The sequence below is a fragment of the Bubalus kerabau genome, chromosome 5 (genome assembly GCF_029407905.1).
Source record: "Bubalus kerabau isolate K-KA32 ecotype Philippines breed swamp buffalo chromosome 5, PCC_UOA_SB_1v2, whole genome shotgun sequence".
Taxonomy (NCBI): domain Eukaryota; kingdom Metazoa; phylum Chordata; class Mammalia; order Artiodactyla; family Bovidae; genus Bubalus; species Bubalus kerabau.
In genome coordinates, this window is record NC_073628.1 from 97315341 (window position 1) to 97333487 (window position 18147).

General features: G+C 47.2%; 1 protein-coding gene across 1 annotated transcript; it reads left to right on the top strand.

Moving 5' to 3' along the window:
- The first annotated feature begins 3052 nt into the window (after positions 1-3052).
- MASP2 (MBL associated serine protease 2) lies at positions 3053-17414 on the top strand. The gene is made up of 11 exons (XM_055583783.1): positions 3053-3057; positions 3141-3369; positions 3489-3666; positions 4432-4563; positions 6642-6838; positions 6912-7059; positions 10499-10617; positions 12415-12493; positions 14626-14757; positions 15258-15332; positions 16552-17414. The coding sequence occupies exons 1-11, from the start codon at positions 3053-3055 to the stop codon at positions 17316-17318; spliced, it is 2061 nt and encodes a 686-aa protein (XP_055439758.1). The 3' UTR covers positions 17319-17414.
- Positions 17415-18147: the final 733 nt, after the last annotated feature.

Sequence of the window (18147 nt, forward strand, 5' to 3'; positions counted from 1 at the left end):
AAAAACAATCTTTTAAAGAATCTTTAGGTTCTACAGGTGTTTTATCAATTCCATCTTTCTGACAAGTCTGTTCTGTGTCTCCTGAACACCCGGATGGAATTCCACTCTTGACTCTCAGACACCGTATCTTTCTGTTTCTTGGTTTACTCCCTTGTTTTGGTGGAGCACATCCCTGAGATACTTTCTGAGAAAGGGGACAAGAGTTGAAAGTTTTTAAAAAATGAAATGTATGAAACCCTTTATTACATCTCATGCTTAGCTAATGGGTACAGAATTTAGATGAGTATAGAAATATGTAGGCAATGATCTTCCTTCGACATTTTGAGATTTGCTGTTTTCCATTCTTATTGTCTATTGCAGCATTTAAAATTAGCCCGAAATGCAGCAGGTGGAAACAATAAGTAGCTTGAAAGAGTAACAATAAGCATGTCTTTTGTGGGCCTGGGATTTAAGATGACTTAGCTGGTTGGTTCAGTTTAGGGTCACTCATGAGGCTGCAGTAAAGCTGTCGTTATTGCTGGAGGGTCAGCTGCCAAGATGATGAAGTCACAGGACTAGCAAATTACGGAGGCGGTTATCAGGAGGATCCATTTCCTCCCCAAGTCAACCTCTCCATAGAGACTGTTCTTACTCATGGTGGATGACTTCCCCCTGAACAAGTGATCCAGAAGAGAGCCAGGTGGACGCTGGGATGCCTCGAATGCCTCAGCACACATCACATCCCATCCTTTCAGCCGAGTCCTATGTTGCTGTTCAGTTGCTAAGTTGTGTCCAACTCTTAGTGACCCCCTGGACTGCAGCACACCAGGCTGCTCTGTCCTCCACTATCTCCTGAAGTTTGCTCCAGTTCATGTGCATACATGAGTCAGTGATGCTATCCAACCGTCCTCTTCATCCTCTGTCACCCCTTTTGCCTTCAGTCTTCCCAGCATCTGGTCTTTCCCACTGAGTCAGCTCTTCACGTCAGGTGGCCAAAGTATCGGAGCTTCAGCATGGGTCCTTCCAATGAATACTCGGGGTTGCTATCCTGTAGGATTGACTGGTTTGATCAGTGTGGAAGAGTTCTACACCTGAGGATGTGAATATCCCAATATGGCACTCACTGGAGTCTGGCTTCTGGTTTCCAGTGTTGCTTTGAGAGCTCCGGGATCATTTATATCTGATCTCTTGTATGTGATTTTTCCCTCATTCCCCCTCTGTACCTCACAATTTGTAGAACATGATTTTTCTCTCTACTGTGTTGAAATAACATGTGTAAAGTTCTATTTTCATCTCTTGTTCTGGGCACTTGGGTGACATTTTCAATCAATAAACTTGCATTCTCTTCTGGGAAGTTTTCTCATGTTACTTTGTTTATAATTTCCTTTCCTCTGCTTTCTTTGTTGTCTTTTCCTGGAATTTCTGTTTTTCAGTCTTTGACATACTATAGGGCTTCTTACGAATGAATCATATTTGTTTGTTAGTTTAGTTTTTTATATTTTTGCCACACTGTGGGGCCTGTGGAATCTTGGTTCCCCAACTAAGAATCGAAAAACTGCATCCCCTGCATTGGAAGCTTGGCATCTTAACCACTGTACCACCAGGTAAATCCCCATATAAGACTTATTATCTTTACTGTTTTTTTTTTTCTCTTTAAACTCTATTTTCTGGAAGATTTCTTCAGCTTATCTTCCAAACATTTTATTGAGTTTTTTGTTTCTATCATATTTTTATTTCCCCAAACCATGTTTTGTTCTCTGAATGCTCTTGCTAAACAGCAAGCATCCTGTTCTTGTTCTTCTTCTGTTCTTCTTGTTCTGGCCCTCTTCCTTTGAAAAGAATGATGCTTCCTTTTAGTTTTGGATATTTCCCTCTCACTGATGTTTTCTGTTTTGCTTTGGTTGGTTGGTCGGCTGATATTTTTTGGTCTTTCTCATGTATGCGGTTTTCCTCAGTAATCATTGAAAGTTCTGCTCATTGTAAGACTAGGGACTAAAAAGCTAATTGGAAGCTTGGTGACCTTCACGGTGGATAACATGCTGAGCCATTTGCGTGTAGAACCTTCAGGTCAGCATCTCTAGATCTTTCCTCCTGACCTCTTCATCCTTCCCGGGAAAAGAGAGAAGCCTGGTGGCTGCCAGGTTCCAGGAGCTGAGTCAGAGGACGGCTGGTCTGTCTGCATGGAGCCCTTGTTTGCTGTTGGGCCCTGCCATCCTTGGCAGGACCCGGGACTCTCCAAATCCTTCCTCCAAGAATGCATGCATGTGTGCTAAGTGGCTTCAGTCATGTCTGACTCTGTGTGACCGTATGACTGTAGCCTGCTAAGCTCTTTGTCCATGGGATTCTCCAGACAAGAACGCTGGAATGGGTCACCATGGTCTCCTCCAGGGTATCTTCCCAACCCAGGGATTAAACCTGTGTCTCTTTCGTCTCCTGCTTTGACAGGTGTTTCCTCCAAGAATAAGTCACCCTTTTCTGCTGGGGTTGGGGGATGGGAAGCAGGGATTGGCAAGATGCTTACTTGTGTCCAGAAGGACTTGGGGCCACAAATTCCTGATTTCACTGCCAGCTCAGAGTTGCTTCCCGGAGCATCATTTCCACCTGTCCATCTGTTTCTCCAGCTTCCTAAATGTCGATTCCATGTCCTCGCCCATGTTCCCCATTGTTGTGGACTCGTGTTTTTAAAGCTCCCCTCTTCTCTCTGCCAGGAGGGAAAGGTAGATGCCTGTGTGCCTCCCCCATGTCCACCTAGAAGCCACCACCTTTGAGATCATTGTCCCCAGGATTCTGAGTGACCTTGGAAGTCACACACTGCTGGGGAACCCCAGAGGTCAAGGGTGAAGACAGAGCTAGCATTTGTTCCCAGGCCTGGCCGTCATCCAGGCCCAGCCCCTGGCTCCTGGAGCATCCTGCCCTCGCTGCCCAGAAATCTGGGCAGGCAGGAGTCATGGGGTCTGTTCCCAGAAGGCCAGGGTGGCTGGGGGCAGGGCCAGGCGCTGGACAAACAGATCAAAGGTGAGGCTCCCTGGGGCTCTAGACTGCGCCTAGTCAGCCCGAGGACACCGAGTGCATCATGAGGTGGGTGGAAGCCCCCAGGACCTGCTTGGCAGGGGTGAGGGCTGAGAGCAGGCCTCACCGCCCCTGCCCTGCACCGCCCTCAGGCTGCTGGTCTTCCTGGGCCTGCTGTGGGGCTTGGCGGCTGCGTCCTCGGGGCCACAGTGGCCCAAACCAGTGTTCGGGCGCCTGGCATCGCCCGGCTTCCCCGACAAGTACGCCAACAACCAGGAGCGGCGCTGGGCCCTGACGGCACCCCCCGGCTACCGCCTGCGCCTCTACTTCACCCACTTCCAGCTGGAGCCCTCCTACCTGTGCGAGTATGACTTTGTCAAGGTGCCAACAGGGCAGGCGGGGGGATGGGACACCTGGGAGCAGGGTCTGACCTCGGAGGGTGGGAGGGTAGTCAGGCCTGGCGTCGCGCCTTTGCTCCCCGTGACCCCCGAACCCCCCAGCTGAGCGCCGGGACCAAGGAGCTGGCCACGCTGTGTGGCTCGGAGAGCACAGACACAGAGCGGGCGCCTGGCAACGACACCTTCTACTCACCGGGCTCCAGCCTGGATGTCACCTTCCGCTCCGACTACTCCAACGAGAAGCAGTTCACAGGCTTCGAGGCCTTCTACTCTGCAGAGGGTGAGCAGGGGAGGAGGCCGGTTGTGGGGGCGGGATTCGGTCTCAGGCTAGACTGGTCCTCCCTTTGGTCTCCTCCCCACCCCCACTCTGGTCCCTGAGGCTGGCTTCTTGCCAGACCAGCAGGAGAAGAGTGCACACCTGGTCTGACATCATCACAATGCAAATATCCCTAACAGGCCATGATCTCTGCTCTAAACTAAGCCCCCCTTGGGTGCCAGGTGCTAAGACTGAATGCCCTTCTGTGCCAGGGACATCCTCAGGGGCTCCTGTGATGCAAGGGCCAGGTGAGCCCATTTGCAGATGGGCAGGTGAAGCCCTGCTGGCTTGAGTACTGGGTCTGCATGTGGACTTCGATGCTTGATTTCAGATTCTGGCTCTTGCAGGGACTTGCTGTGTGGCCTTGGGCAAGTGGTTCAACCTCTCTGTGTTTGTCCTGAGGCTGCTCTAAGAGTTCAGTGAAACCTGTACAGAGGCATACCCACCGGGTTCCCTTGTAGGCCGCTCCCTGTGCTGGCCTGGCTACATGGAGCAGGATGCTTCACCTTCATTGGTTTAAAAAGGGTGAAATTGAGGTCTCCCTCCACCTGCTGCAGGAAGGCCACAGTGACCTTTGTTTGGCCGCTAGCACTTGGGCGGGCACAAGCCACCTCCATTCCCGAGGAGGCTCCTCTCAGGGCAGCTGTGAGGCTGGGGGCCTCTGAGCCCGAGCCCAGACCTCAGTGATATCCCCTCTCCCTTCCTGCTGCCTGCCTGGCCCTCCCCCAGACATTGACGAGTGCCAGGTGCCCCCAGGAGAGGCCCCCACCTGCGACCACCACTGCCACAACCACCTGGGCGGCTTCTACTGCTCCTGCCGTGTGGGCTATGTTCTCCACAGGAACAAGCGCACCTGCTCAGGTGAGCCACAGCTGAAAGGGGAAAAGGGGGACACTATGCCTGGCCCAGCCCCCACTCTGCCCCAAGATACCACTGGCTCCTCAAGGCCACAGTTGCTCTGCCCAGGCGACTGGAGGGACCACTGGCCTTGGCCCTCTAGACACTTCTCCTAGGTGGTGGCCCCTTCTTGGTCTTCTGTCCCTTCTCACCATCCACCCATTCATCCTCTACCCAACTGTCCATCTGTCCACTCACCCATCCATCCATCCATCTATCCATCTATCACCCATCCATATATCCATCTATCTGTCTATCCACCCATCCATCTATCCGTCCATCTATCCACACATCCATCCATCCATTTACCCATGTTCTCCAATTCCTCACCCACCTCTGCCCTGTCCTTGGCTCACTCTCATCCCCTTCAGCTCATTCACTTGGTGAGCATGTGTTAGGCCCTTACTCTGTACCTGGCTTACCCTCCCTGGGGTGGGGGGCTCCAGGATGGAGGAGTGGGGGGCCCCAGGCCTGCTTCACACAAGCTTCCCTTCATGGAACCTCAGGGTGAGGGCAGGGCCTGCTCAAAGCTGCTGTTTGGTGCCCAGCCAGCCAACCCCTTTGTCCTCCACTGCCTGGATGCCCCTCTGCGCCTTTGCCAGAGGCCTGGATGGAAAACCAGCCGGTGCCCTGGGGAGTGAGCAGCCGCATCCCTCGAAGCTGACTCTGCGCCCCCTGCTCAGCCATCCCTCCCCTGTGTCTCTCCCTGTCTCTGTTCTCTTCCAGAGCAGAGCCTCTAACCTCCCCTCCAGCTCCCGTCTGGGTTGGGCAAGTCTGCTGCTGCCTGCAGCCCCCACTGACCGCCCCCTTGGACCTAACAATAAACGTGGCTCCACCTCCACCTGCTGCCTGTCTCTGGGGGGACAGTGGGGGAGGGCTGTGATGTGCTTCCTGGCCCCTCTCCTCTTCCACCCTCATCTCAGTCTGAGGGGCCCCAGTTGGTGGGGTGGTCCCCTCCATGGGGCCACAGGCGTCTTTCCCAGAAGGGCTTGCTCTACCTCCACCCTTGTTTTGATGGTGGGGCCTTGAGGTCCAGAGAGGGGCATAGGATTGCCTGAGTTTCCACAGGGCAGCCAAGCTCTTGCTGCTCCCCTACCAGGAATCCAAGGACTGGGCTCAGAGCATCCTTGGGTCCACTTCCTGTTCAGAGGGCAATTCAGGTCCTGTGTGTGCTGGGCTGGGGGGAGCCTGACCCAGAGCAGAAGAGGCCAGGGAGGTTTTGATGGATGGAAACTGATTGCCCATCAACTCACTGACAGGTAATCTGGTCCCCCACATCTGGGGCTGACTGCCTCTGTACCCTGGGAAGCAGCCACGTAGAAGAAAGGCAGTGCTGGGCTCCTACTTCCTGAAATGTCCCCCCCACCACCACCTGGGGGAGGGGGACAGGACCCTCCCATGAGTGATGCTGACTTCCCTCTTCAAAGGCAGAATCAGCTGTTTTAGTGGGGAATGTGGGCACCAGACTCATCTGTGATCAATATGGACTTGAACTTCCCTCAACTGCCCCCCTGTCTTGATCCAGGGAAGGTGGGCAGGGGGAGGGCCCAAGGGAGGCTGGGCTGGACTGGCCAAGCCTGGGGGAGATGAACTTGGGGGTTGCTAGAGTCAGGGGTGGGTGGGTGACCCTCAGTCCAAGGAGATATCCCTCCTCCCATCCACTCCCCACCCAATTCCTGGGGAATAAGGAAAGTCCCCTTCTCTTCTCTTGGTGCCTCCTTCCCCTGGGCAGATCCCACACCCCTCATTCCTGGAACTGGGACTCTGGCCCAGTGATTCCTGCAACAGAAGCCTTGGCCTAGGGCCCCCACCTTCCCTGGGGGTGTGGGAGTGCAGCCCCAGAGAATGTACATTCAAGTGTCGCGGGTGTCAGCTAAAGCCTGGAAGCCAGAGGAAGCCCCTCCCTAAACTGTCCCTTCAGCCCCTGGGTGGAGTGTCCAGTCTCTGGAGGGGCTTCTGGGGCTGGTGTCTGAGCTCGACCAGTAGCCTGAGCCAGGCTTCTGTGCCCGGCTCACCGTGCCTGTCTTCCCCCCTCTCCCCAGCCCTGTGTTCCGACCAGGTCTTCACTGCCCGGTCTGGGGAGCTCAGCAGCCCTGAATACCCGCAGCCATACCCCAAGCTCTCCAGCTGCACCTACAGCATCCACTTGGAGGAGGGATTCCATGTCATCTTGGACTTTGTGGAGTCCTTTGACGTGGAGACGCACCCCGAGACCCTGTGCCCCTACGACTCCCTCAAGGTCTGGTTCCTCTGGCCCCCACCTCACCCTGGCCCGGTAGGTCCTGGGGTGACGGGTACCTCTCTGTTTTCAGATTCAAACAGACAAGGCGGAATACGGCCCGTTCTGTGGGAAGACATTGCCCAGCAGGATTGAAACCAAGAGCAATACCGTGACCATCACCTTTACCACCGATCAGTCGGGGGACCACATGGGCTGGAAGGTCCGATACAACAGCACAGGTGAGGGCAGGTAGGGGCTCTTCCAGAAGCATCAAGGAACCACAAGGGATGGAACTCTTCCTGGCTGGGCCCCGGAAACTGGGAAGGGACAATTTTTTCTCTACCTGCTCAGTGTCCCTGGCTGAGTCTGAAAAGCAGACTGAAAGGTTAATGGGAAAAAGTATACTTGTTCATGTAAGTTTTATGTGGCACTAGGGCTTCCCAGTGGCTCAGATGCTATGAATCTGCCTGCAATGCAGGAGACCTGGGTTCACTCCCTAGGTCAGAAAGAGCCCCTGGAGAAGGGAATGGCATCCTACTCCGGCATTCTTGCCTGGAGAATCCCATGGACAGAGGAGCCTGTTGGGCTACAGTCCGTGGGGTCACAAAGAATTGGACACGACTGAGTGACTTAACAGTCTACACACACTCCACGCTTTACATGGCACAGGTGCCTTCCTAAGGAAATGAAGACCCAGAGAGACAGCTGTGTACTTCTGTGCTGGGTCTGCTAAGGAGTGTGACAGGTTGAGGAATATAAAGGGTGGTGAACTGGGGGAAACTTGTTCAGTCACTCAGTCATGTCCGACTCTTTGCGACCCCATGGACTGCAGCATGCCAGGCTTCCCTGTCCATCATGAACTCCTGGAGCTTGCTCAAATTCATGTCCATCGAGTCGGTGATGCCATCCAACCATCTCATCCTCTGCCGTCCCCTTCTTCTCCTACCCTGAGAAAGCCCAGCATCAGGGTCTTTTCCAATGTCAGTTCGTGGGATCAGGTGGCCAGAGTGTTGGAGCTTCAGCTTCAGCCTCAGTCCTTTCAATGACTCAAATGTAGCCAGCCTTGTTTGTTAGGATTTTTCTTGGCATCCCTTTGTCTTTGGTGATAAGGCTTCCCTCTGAGTGTAGGGAAGACACCTGTCACACAAGGGTCTTAAAACCTGCTTCAGGGGAGAAGGGAGAGGCAAAAGGAGGAATATGGAAGGGTGTTGTCCCAAGGGCAAGGGAACTGTTATGTGCAAAAGCACAGAGGCTCCATCTTTCTTGGTGTGAAGCTGCAGTGGGTGTGATGGGGTGGGCAGAGATGGGGGCTCCCATCACAGAGGGTTTGGACAGGGCATCTGCAGCTGGGGCTACACTCTGCCTCCCTGATCTGCCTCCACTCTCCAGGCCTCTTGGGCTTTCCCCACCTCTTCCTCATGACAGACCCTCACACACTGGATGGTTCTTGGTACTTCCTCCTTAGACACAAGTCCAAGTCCCCCATCTTCTGGGCACTGACCACTGGATGTGACTGTCCCCCTGAGAGTTGACACTCTCAGCCAACTGGTCTCTCAGGATATTTTTGGAAGGACCGAGTAACTGAACTGGAGAAACTCCAAAGCAAAATACTTGCAGCCCAAGCTGTGCTGAGAGTGCAGGCTGAGGGTCAGGCTGCCCAGCCTGATGTCCCAGCTGTAGTGCCACCTGCTTCCTGGCCATGTGACACTGAGCTTCTTAAAGTAACTTTGCTGAGATATAATGTCTCAATTATCTAATGAAGGATAACATCTCCGTGGAAAGGTGGGGGTTGGTGGGCTAATGTAGAAGGCATGGGGTGTGTGTGAAGGAGGTATTAATTTTTAAAATGAGAAGATTGGATTAACAAAGATTAACCTTTGGGCCGCCTCTGTTGGACATGTGGGAAAGAATGAGAGCCTGGTCAGGAGGGCAGAGACCAGCATTTTGGGAAGCCTTTTTTTTGGGGGGGGTGTGGGCCATTTTTAAAGTCTTTATTGAATTCGCCACAATATTGCCTCTGTTTCTGTTTTTTTGGCCGAGGCATATAGTATCTTAGCTCCCTGACCAGGGATCGAACCCACACCCCACTGTGCTGGAAGGTAAAGTCTTAACCACTGGATGGCCAGGGAAGTCCCAAACATTTCATTTTTTAAAAGCCTTTTGTTTTCCTGTGGGTCAAAGTAATAAAATTTCTAAACCTGGAGTACTGGTTTCAGAGCGAGTAGGAGGGAAAAGTCAGGTTTGCCAGGCTGCTGAGTGAGAAGGGGCCGGCACACAGCCTGGCAGTGTGTGTGAAGGAGGGTGTCAGCAGGACCCTGGCCTGGGATTAAGACAGTCTCAGTAAGCCCTGAGATGTCCCTGGAGACTCAGGGGCCTGCCTGGGACTGAGAGTCACCCAGAGACATAGAGATCGGCTGCTGGAGGAAGTGGAGGACAGGCAAATGGCCTGCGTGGGCTGAGGGGTGGCCTTGGGGGATTGTCAGCCATGGGGGATGGGCTGAAGCCACGGGGTGACAACAGGCCAGGGTTTGGGGGCCAAAGTGGAAGCCAGTCCTGAGCCCTGTGGGCACATGCTCATGAGGGACAGGAGAGGCTTCCCAGGTGCCAGTCTGGCTCTGAGCCACGAGGTCTGCTGGGAGGGCTCCCTGGCTGCAACCACCTCTTCAGTTCAGTTCAATTCAGTTCAGTCACTCAGTCGTGTCTGCCTCTTTGCAACCCCATGAATCGCAGCACACCAGGCCTCCTTGCCCATCACAAACTCCCGGAGTTCACTCAAACTCATGTCCATCGAGTCAGTGATGCCATCCAGCCATCTCATCCTTTATCGTCCCCTTCTCCTCCTGCCCCCAATCCCTCCCAGCATCTGAGTTTTTTCCAATGAGTCAACTCTTCGCATGAGGTGGCCAAAGTATTGGAGTTTCAGCTTTAGCATCAGTCCTTCCAAAGAACACCCAGGACTGATCCCCTTCCAGTGCTTATTCCCTGGTGACTCAGCCGGTAAAGAATCCGCCTGCAATGCAGGAGACCTGAGTTCACATCCTGGGTCAGGAAGATCCCCTGGAGAAGGAAATGGCAACCCATTCCCGTATTCTTGCCTGGGAAATCCTACAGATGGAGAAGCCTTGCGGGCTACAGTCCATGGGGTCGCAAAGAGTAGGACACGACTGAGCGACTAACACTTTATTAGCAAAGCACGTTCGTCTGTGCTTTACACTCAGTCCTCACAAAGCCCCAGGAGGTGAGCAAACAGTCTCATCAGGCTTATGGATGAGGAAACTGAGACTTTCCTGTGATTTGAATGCATGTGGTCCAGCTCTTCTCCACCCCCGCCCCCACCGCCACTGTTACATTCCCCAGTTCTCTGCAGTGTGTGTGAGGCCCCTGGTGGGGAGCAGACACGCCCTTTGCCATGACCATGCTCCCTTATTGCATGCCTGACTTTCTTTCCATCACTTTGGCTGAAGCCCAGGCCAGACAACAAATCCTAATTTGTACAGTAAGCAATGGAAAATTTAATCTTGCCTTTGGATTTAAATCTTAAGAACTCTATCCCACTTGTGGAAAGCTCTCTCTACACAATAAGTGTTTCACTTACAAATCAAGAACTTTTAATTGCTCAATTCAGACTTGCCTGCTGTAGACCACAGCCAAACCCATACGTCTCATTTCCTTGCTCAGCTGAGCCTTGCCCTGATCCATTGGCGCCACCTAATGGCCGCATCTCCCCTGTGCAAGCCAAATACATCCTGAAAGACCACTTCTCCGTCTTTTGCGAGACCGGTTATGAACTTCTGCAAGTAAGTTAATATAAAACTGCTAACTGCAACCACAATCTTGATGGTTTTTAAATGAATACATATTTATATCAGCAAGTATGTGAAAGGAAGATGGGAAAACAGCTGTCAGCATGGTGGTTTCTTTTCCCTGTGATTAAACAATAAAATTCAAAGAAATGATACATTTGCTGAGAAATGGCTATAGAAAAATTTCTATTCTTAGGAATTCTATTTTTAAAAATACTAATTAATTTGTTTTAGCAGTGCTGGTTCTTCCTTGCTGCTCAGGTTTCCTCTAGTTGCAGCAAGCTGGGGGCTACTCTCTAGTTAGTGTGTGGGCTTCTCATAGTGGAGGCTTCTCTTGCTGTGAGCACAGGCTCTTGAGCACAAGGATGAAGGGCTTAATTGCCCTGCAGCATGTGGAATCTTCCCAGAACAGGGATTGAACCCACATCTTCTGCATTAGCAGGAGGATTCTTAACCACTGAACCACCAGGAAGTCCCAGAACTCTGCTATTTAAAAAAGCTTTGTCTTGGGGAGAGCTGGTGATATAAATGAACACCTTTCTCAGTTCATACACATTACTGCAGCTCCTGGTAAAGCCGCTGAAATGTTTGCCATTGTGCTCTATGTTACCACCTTGCTATAATCAAACTCCTCCTCATGGTCAAATGACCTTTACCTGAAACAACTCCTGGGCCTACAAAAAATTAAACGGCCCTTGGAAACAGTATATTCTGCAGAGTTATAAACAGTGACCACTGTTAAGGGAGAGGGAGGATAATTTCAAAAAATGCTTAGTGTGTTGCTTTAGGGGCTCAGGTAGGAGATTAACATGTCCTCTTTATGTTCTTCAAAATTGTCACTGAATCCCAATGGTAAAAAGTAATAACACTGAAATGATAGCTGGCTATGCAATCCAGTCCTGTGGAGCGGGGAAAAGTGAGACACTTTCCTCAGTTCGCAAACTTCTGGGCGGGCTCTTACCATAGCTCCTTGAACTGCAAACCTGTTTAGTTTTTCTTTTTAAATAAACATCTATTTAACATCTAGTTTTATCAGCCATTATCTTTAAAGATTTATATATATATATATATATATATATATATATATATATATATAATTTTTTTTTTTTTTTGGCCATACCTCGTAGCTTGTGGCTCCCCAATGAAACCTTGAAGTCCTAACCATAACCACTGGACTGCCAGCGAAGTCTCCCTCTCTTTTTTTAGTATTTCCTGTTCAGTCTCTGATGAAACAAACAAAAAAAATCATCCTGCTCTCCTTTAAAGCATAAAGTTTCTGTCAAAGCCACCTTCTTTCATTTAAAGTCCATTTTAGAAAAATATCTCAATGTAAAAATGTCCCTCTAGATATTAGCAATGGAACTGAGAGAAAACACCCTTGTGAAGTTTAACGAAGTATTTTAAATGACTTTCCTCCAGCTAATAGCTGCAGGGTAGAAAAATCCAGACACATTCATTCCATGCCTGATCAGGCTGACCTTCCCCAGACTTCTGACCATTACCCTTTGGCACTTAAAGAAATGGTGCAGCATCAGCAGGAACTTGAAATCTGACATGTTCTTGGATTAAAATGGAAAGCAAAAGCAAAAACTGCTGCAAGAGGTCAACATCTTTGAGAGACACACGCAAGAAGACATCACCAAGCACACACATGTATCAAGGTAGCTGGGCTGTGTCATGTGGGTTCATCACCCTCCTTGGGAGCATCTCTCGAAACACTAGAAGAGGAACTACTGTGGAGTGCTTTATGATGAAAACAAGGAAATTAATATTTTCTCAATTCCTCTTTAGGGTAATTTACCTCTGAAATCATTTGCTGCAGTCTGTCAGAAAGACGGGTCTTGGGACCGACCGATGCCAGTGTGCAGCAGTACGTATGTGTGACCACATCGCCCGCAGCTGCTTCTGCCACTACTGCTTCTGGTCTTTTTAGAAAATGATTTTATCAGGGCTTGGATTCTAAGTATGCTTGTCTTACCCAGTGTCTAGGTGTACTCTTAAGCAGTTAAAATGGGACCATGCTACTAGGAAAAGTATTTGCTTTAGTATATGCAAAAGTACTAAGTAAAAAAGATGGGGAATAGAGAAAAATTACATTGTAATACTCATAATCCCACTGTATCAGAGTATAACCACTGTTGCTATTTTGGTGTATATCTCTTCAATTACGTATATCACACATGCAAACATGTTCAGGCCACCACTTGATGCAGATAATTGTGGTATGTGTATGTGTATATACACATACATACACACAGACATATATCCACATCAAACTGGGATGACAATGTCCATTACCATTTTATGAACTGAGTCATGTATCTAATGAATTGTTACATGTTCAGTTCAGTCACTCAGCTGTGTTTGACTCTTTGCAACCCCATGGACTGCAGCATGCCAGGCCTTCCTGTCCATCACCAACTCCTGGAGCTTGCTCAAAGTCACATCCATCTCGTCGGTGATGCCATCCAACCATCTCATCCTCTGTCGTCCCCTTCTCCTCCCATCTTCAATCTTTCCCAGCATCAGGGTCTTTTCCAATGAGTTAGTTCTTCACATCAGGTGGCCAAAGTCCTGGAGTTTCAGCTTCAGCATTAGTCCTTCCAATGACTGATCTCCTTGTAGTCCAAGGGACTCTCAAGTCTTCTCCAACAACCCCAGTTCAAAAGCATCAATGGTAGTGGGAGTAACAAATTTACAAAACAAAAAAAGTGAAAACCTCTCTTGCCCAAATCCTCAAACTGTTGATACCTTTAGGACACTGGGGTCCATTCCTTCACATTCGTTATCTCCTATGCTATTCATACTAATGTATTTCACTATTACATACTTTTGAACCAAAGTGGGATTCTCAAATCTGACTGCAGTTTACCCTTTCCCTCCTTAATTGCTGGGCTACTTTCCACATCAATTCAAGTACTAACAGAGCTGCTCATTCTTATTAATGAGTGTCTAGTATTCCATGAGAGCTATGATTTTCAGTCCATGCGATCTTTATTTCGTTTTTTACCATTACAGATGCTGTAGTTAATACCTCTGTACCTATATCTTCACATATCTTGTTCAACGGTTTCTACAAAATTCCTAGGGGAATTTAAATATTTTCATCTCTAAAATTTATATACCTGTCAGAATATACCACCAATATACTACCAATTTTTAGTTTAAAAAACAGTAAAGAAGAGTTGGCACTGAAGGGAGTGTTGGAGTAAGAGGTATGGGTGTGAGCCCTGATTCTGCCACTTCTGTGGTTATGGGCATATTACCTGTGGAGAAATTATAGACAATGTGGACTAAGCACTTGGCATAGAGCCAGATACACTGCTATTAAGTTGCTGAAAACCAAGTATTATTTTTTTAGTATCCACAGAAATACATCAACAATGTTTTATTGTGTACAAAACTATGACTTTTAGACTGATACCACTTTCTCACAAACGGGTTAGTTATTTCACATAAATGTCCAAACAGGTATGAATTCCAACCCACACTCAAGGTAACATGACTTCTAGGTCTTCTAAAAAGCTAAGGATCATAACAAGCTGAGTCCTTTCAGTCGTCTTTGTATTGTTCTACCTTTAAGGCCAATCAAATTGCACCAGTTTACATGGAGCCAGACTGTACATGCCACCTGCACGCCATGCTGTTTTCTTCTGTTGCTATTTTGTTGCACGAGGAGATATTCAATAAACGCCAACCACTTTTTTTACATGTGGGAATGCTAAGGAAGTCCAAGTGGTTTCAAATCCCCTTCCTTTAGGGAAAGCATCCTACCCTCCTTGCCCAGGGCCTTCACTTCAATCTAGCCGTTTAGTGAGGGATAGGAGTGACACTTTAAAACCACACTTAAGGTGATGCTCATTTTCAGAGATGAAATGATGTCCACCTTGAACGTGCCTTCAGGTTGCAGCACCACACAGCCAACCACCATCACAATCTCCACACATCATTTTAATGTTAGAATTCAGTACAAACTGACTTCCCTCTCCCATTATTTATTAGTTGTGGACTGTGGCCCTCCTGACGATCTACCCAGTGGCCAGGTGGAGTACATCACAGGTCCTGCTGTGACCACGTACAGGGCTGTGGTTAAATACCGCTGTAATGAGTTCTACACGATGACAACCAACGATGGTAAGCAAACTGTTCCAAGTTGGGGGTGGGTAATATTTGGAACCTAAGCCCTCATGATCTGAAAATAAACTTACCCAACATTTTTGGCTAAGGCTAGGCAAAAGATTAAAAGGCACGTCTCCCACCTGCTAAGTGAAATATTGCAGCTGAAGTGACTTTAATGTCAATTTGCAAGAATCTGAAAACAGATCTTATCTAGTAAATGACTACCACAAACACACAATATATTCCAAATGGTTTAATTTAACAAGTCAAAACCTTATCATTAAGCACTTGAGATCTTGATACATATTCAAGTTACACGTCTAAAAGGTTTCCACTTTGCAAGCAAACATGGTAATGCAGAGACCTCCTATTTATGAAATCATGTAAAACGGTTATTCAGAACCTCTATTTCCCACTGATGCTCAAGAATCAACATTTTTCAAGGGGGTATTCAAGCAAATGACAACCACCTTTTACATGCAGTTAAACATTTTTGTTTTTCCAATGATTTGCAGGTAAATATGTGTGTGAGGCTGATGGATTCTGGACGAGCTCCAAAAGAGAAAAATCACTCCCAGTCTGTGAGCCTGGTAATGGATACATTTATACAAGAGATTTGTAATTGATGGAAAGTAGAACTGGGTAGAAGACAGTAAGTAGCGCTTTAGCTGTGTAGGCAGAAATGTAACTTCAGCACTTGGCTCTTAGACCAACTTATTATTTCCAAGTAATATGTTCTCATTACCCCTTTCCATGTGGAGAGGTTTGTTAGGTCCTGACTGCATCAGTCATTTGATTATTTTTGACCTTACAACTAGGCAAGCATAAATAATTAAATACTTACAATTATCTTGAACCATCTATACATTTATAAACACGAGTTCTTCTGTTACTTTTCTTCCCTATAGAAATGCTATTAAAACCCAAAGCTAATAACCTCATTATTTCCCTAAGCAATTGTTTCCAATGACATCTAGTTGTTAAACATTAATGCAATTTGCCTTTTAATAGTACTCAGAAAAAGTTTTTACCAGAATTGGCTCTGAAGATATAGTTGACAAAGAAGAAGAAAAATCAGAAAAGTAATAATATATCCATTACCCGTTACTGGGTTTAGTCTTCTCAGTTGACACAATGTTTATAAGCTTTCCTAAGAGTATTCTGCCACAACAGGAAACAGATTTGCTACATTAATAAGCATATTTAGTTAGCAATATACAGTAAAGTCTAGTGTCTGGAAGGAACAACTAGACCAGAAATAATTTCTGAACCTGAAGGTTCCTGGCTACAACTGTAACATTCTCATTTTTAAAACATTTAAATGTTCAAAGGTGAAAGGAGTCTGCAAATCCTATGATACTGACCCTAGTTCCTGCTTTCCCAGAACTACATTGTAGATACTCCATTTTACAAGCAGGAAAACAGAAGCAATGGAGAGGTTATTTACTTTCACTTCCTGCGCACACCAGCTCAGACAACTCCTGTTAGCCCTACCGAACACATTCCCAGTCCTGAGACCAAGTTACTTTGGCAAAACAAATTAGTTTCTACATATTAATTTTCACTCACCTCATTTTCTGAGGAGCTAAAAAATACCAAATGGTTTTATCGATCTTTGAACAATGTTTTGAGCAGTAAAACATATATACTATACTCACTTGCCTGTACAGGTGGACAAACACCAATTCGTGTGATGCAATTTTTGGCTGACATTAAACATGAGTAATTGACAACTCCAAAGTGGTAATAATTGGAGAAAAACACCATCAGGTTTCTGTAAAGCCTCTATACATCTGCTTCTTTCCCCAGTGTGTGGAATATCCACCCGTACTACAGAAGGTCGTATATATGGAGGACAAAATGCAAAGCTTGGTTATTTTCCTTGGCAAGTGCTGTTACTAGGTAAAACTATGGCAGCAGGTGCACTTCTGTACGACAACTGGATCCTAACAGCTGCTCATGCTGTATATGACCAAAGAGAAGACGCTGCCTCCCTGCAGATTAGAATGGGTGCCCTGAAGAGAATATCACCTAATTATACACAAGCCTGGGCGGAGGCCATTTTTATACACGGAAGTTACATTCATGATGCTGGTTACAATAACAACATAGCACTGATTAAACTGAAGAACAAAGTTGCAATCAACAGCAACATCATGCCTATTTGTTTGCCAAGAAAAGAAGCGGAATCTTTCATGAGGACAAATGACATTGGAACTGCATCTGGATGGGGATTAACCCAAAGAGGGTTTCTTGCCAGAAATCTAAAGTTTGTTGGCATACCAGTTGTTGACCATCAAAAATGTACTGCTGCCTATGAAAAGAAGTCCTATCCAGAGGGAAGGGTAACTGATAACATGCTTTGTGCTGGCTTGCAAAGTGGGGGCAAGGACAGCTGTAGAGGTGACAGTGGGGGGGCTTTAGTGTTTCTAGATAATGAGACACAGAAGTGGTTTGTGGGAGGAATAGTGTCCTGGGGTTCCATTAATTGTGGGGAAGCAGATCAGTATGGGGTCTACACCAAAGTCATAAACTACATTCCCTGGATCAAGAGCATCATTAATAGTAATTTTTAACTTTGTGTCTTCAGCTAGTACGTGATTCTTTGTTTTAAAAAATACCCGTAAAAGATCTTAGTGGCAAATTGACCTGAGAAACATGAACAGGAGTGCTGCCATTCCACCCCAACTGAACCAGACTGCAGGTGAGCCTGCCTTTCAGGCATGTGTCCACTAGCCACTCTTCCACTACTTAACTCTTTGATTCAAGGGGACATAAGCCACTGTAGTGATACTCATCTTGGCCAATCCATTACAAACTCGGATTAAATCTGCATTAACTTACTTAACAAAGTCCAGTGTCTTTTTCTACTATCCATTTGCATTTCTATGAAATTTCCTATTCATGTTCTTTAACTATTTGTTCTTATTGATCTGAGAATGTTATATATTACAGCAGTACTGGTTCAGGAGTTACTTTGAATGTTTTTCTTGGGTAGATAAATTGGAAATAGCAACACTTTGGCCTATGTATAGATTGATTTCCATGTTAAAACCAACACTATCATTTTTTAATTATAAAAAACTGCCAAACAAAGAACACGAACGGCACTATTTCACATTGTCAAAGACAACAGATTTTCTAAAGGACAATTTGGCAATATATTTCACAAGTCTTAAAAGCATGCATAGTCTTTGACCTGGTAATTACAATGCTAAGATTTTAATTTAGCTGTGAGAATATTCCTAGCACTTGGAAATAACCTAAATAATGTTCAAATTCAGAAGACAGTTGATTCAAAAGTGGCATTTTCATAAGATGAAATATATTAAAAATAAGTGGCGGTATTATTAATAAATGTAGTGTTTTTTTTCTTACAATGAACATGAAATACTTGGGCACACT

What these genes read in the sequence shown, in the direction of transcription:
- MASP2 (XM_055583783.1), top strand. An exon ending in GGCCTTCTACTCTGCAGAGG is followed by an intron (nt 3,667 to 4,431) that starts GTGAGCAGGGGA and finishes GCCCTCCCCCAG; the next exon opens with ACATTGACGAGTGCCAGGTG. An exon ending in CCGGTTATGAACTTCTGCAA is followed by an intron (nt 10,618 to 12,414) that starts GTAAGTTAATAT and finishes ATTCCTCTTTAG; the next exon opens with GGTAATTTACCTCTGAAATC.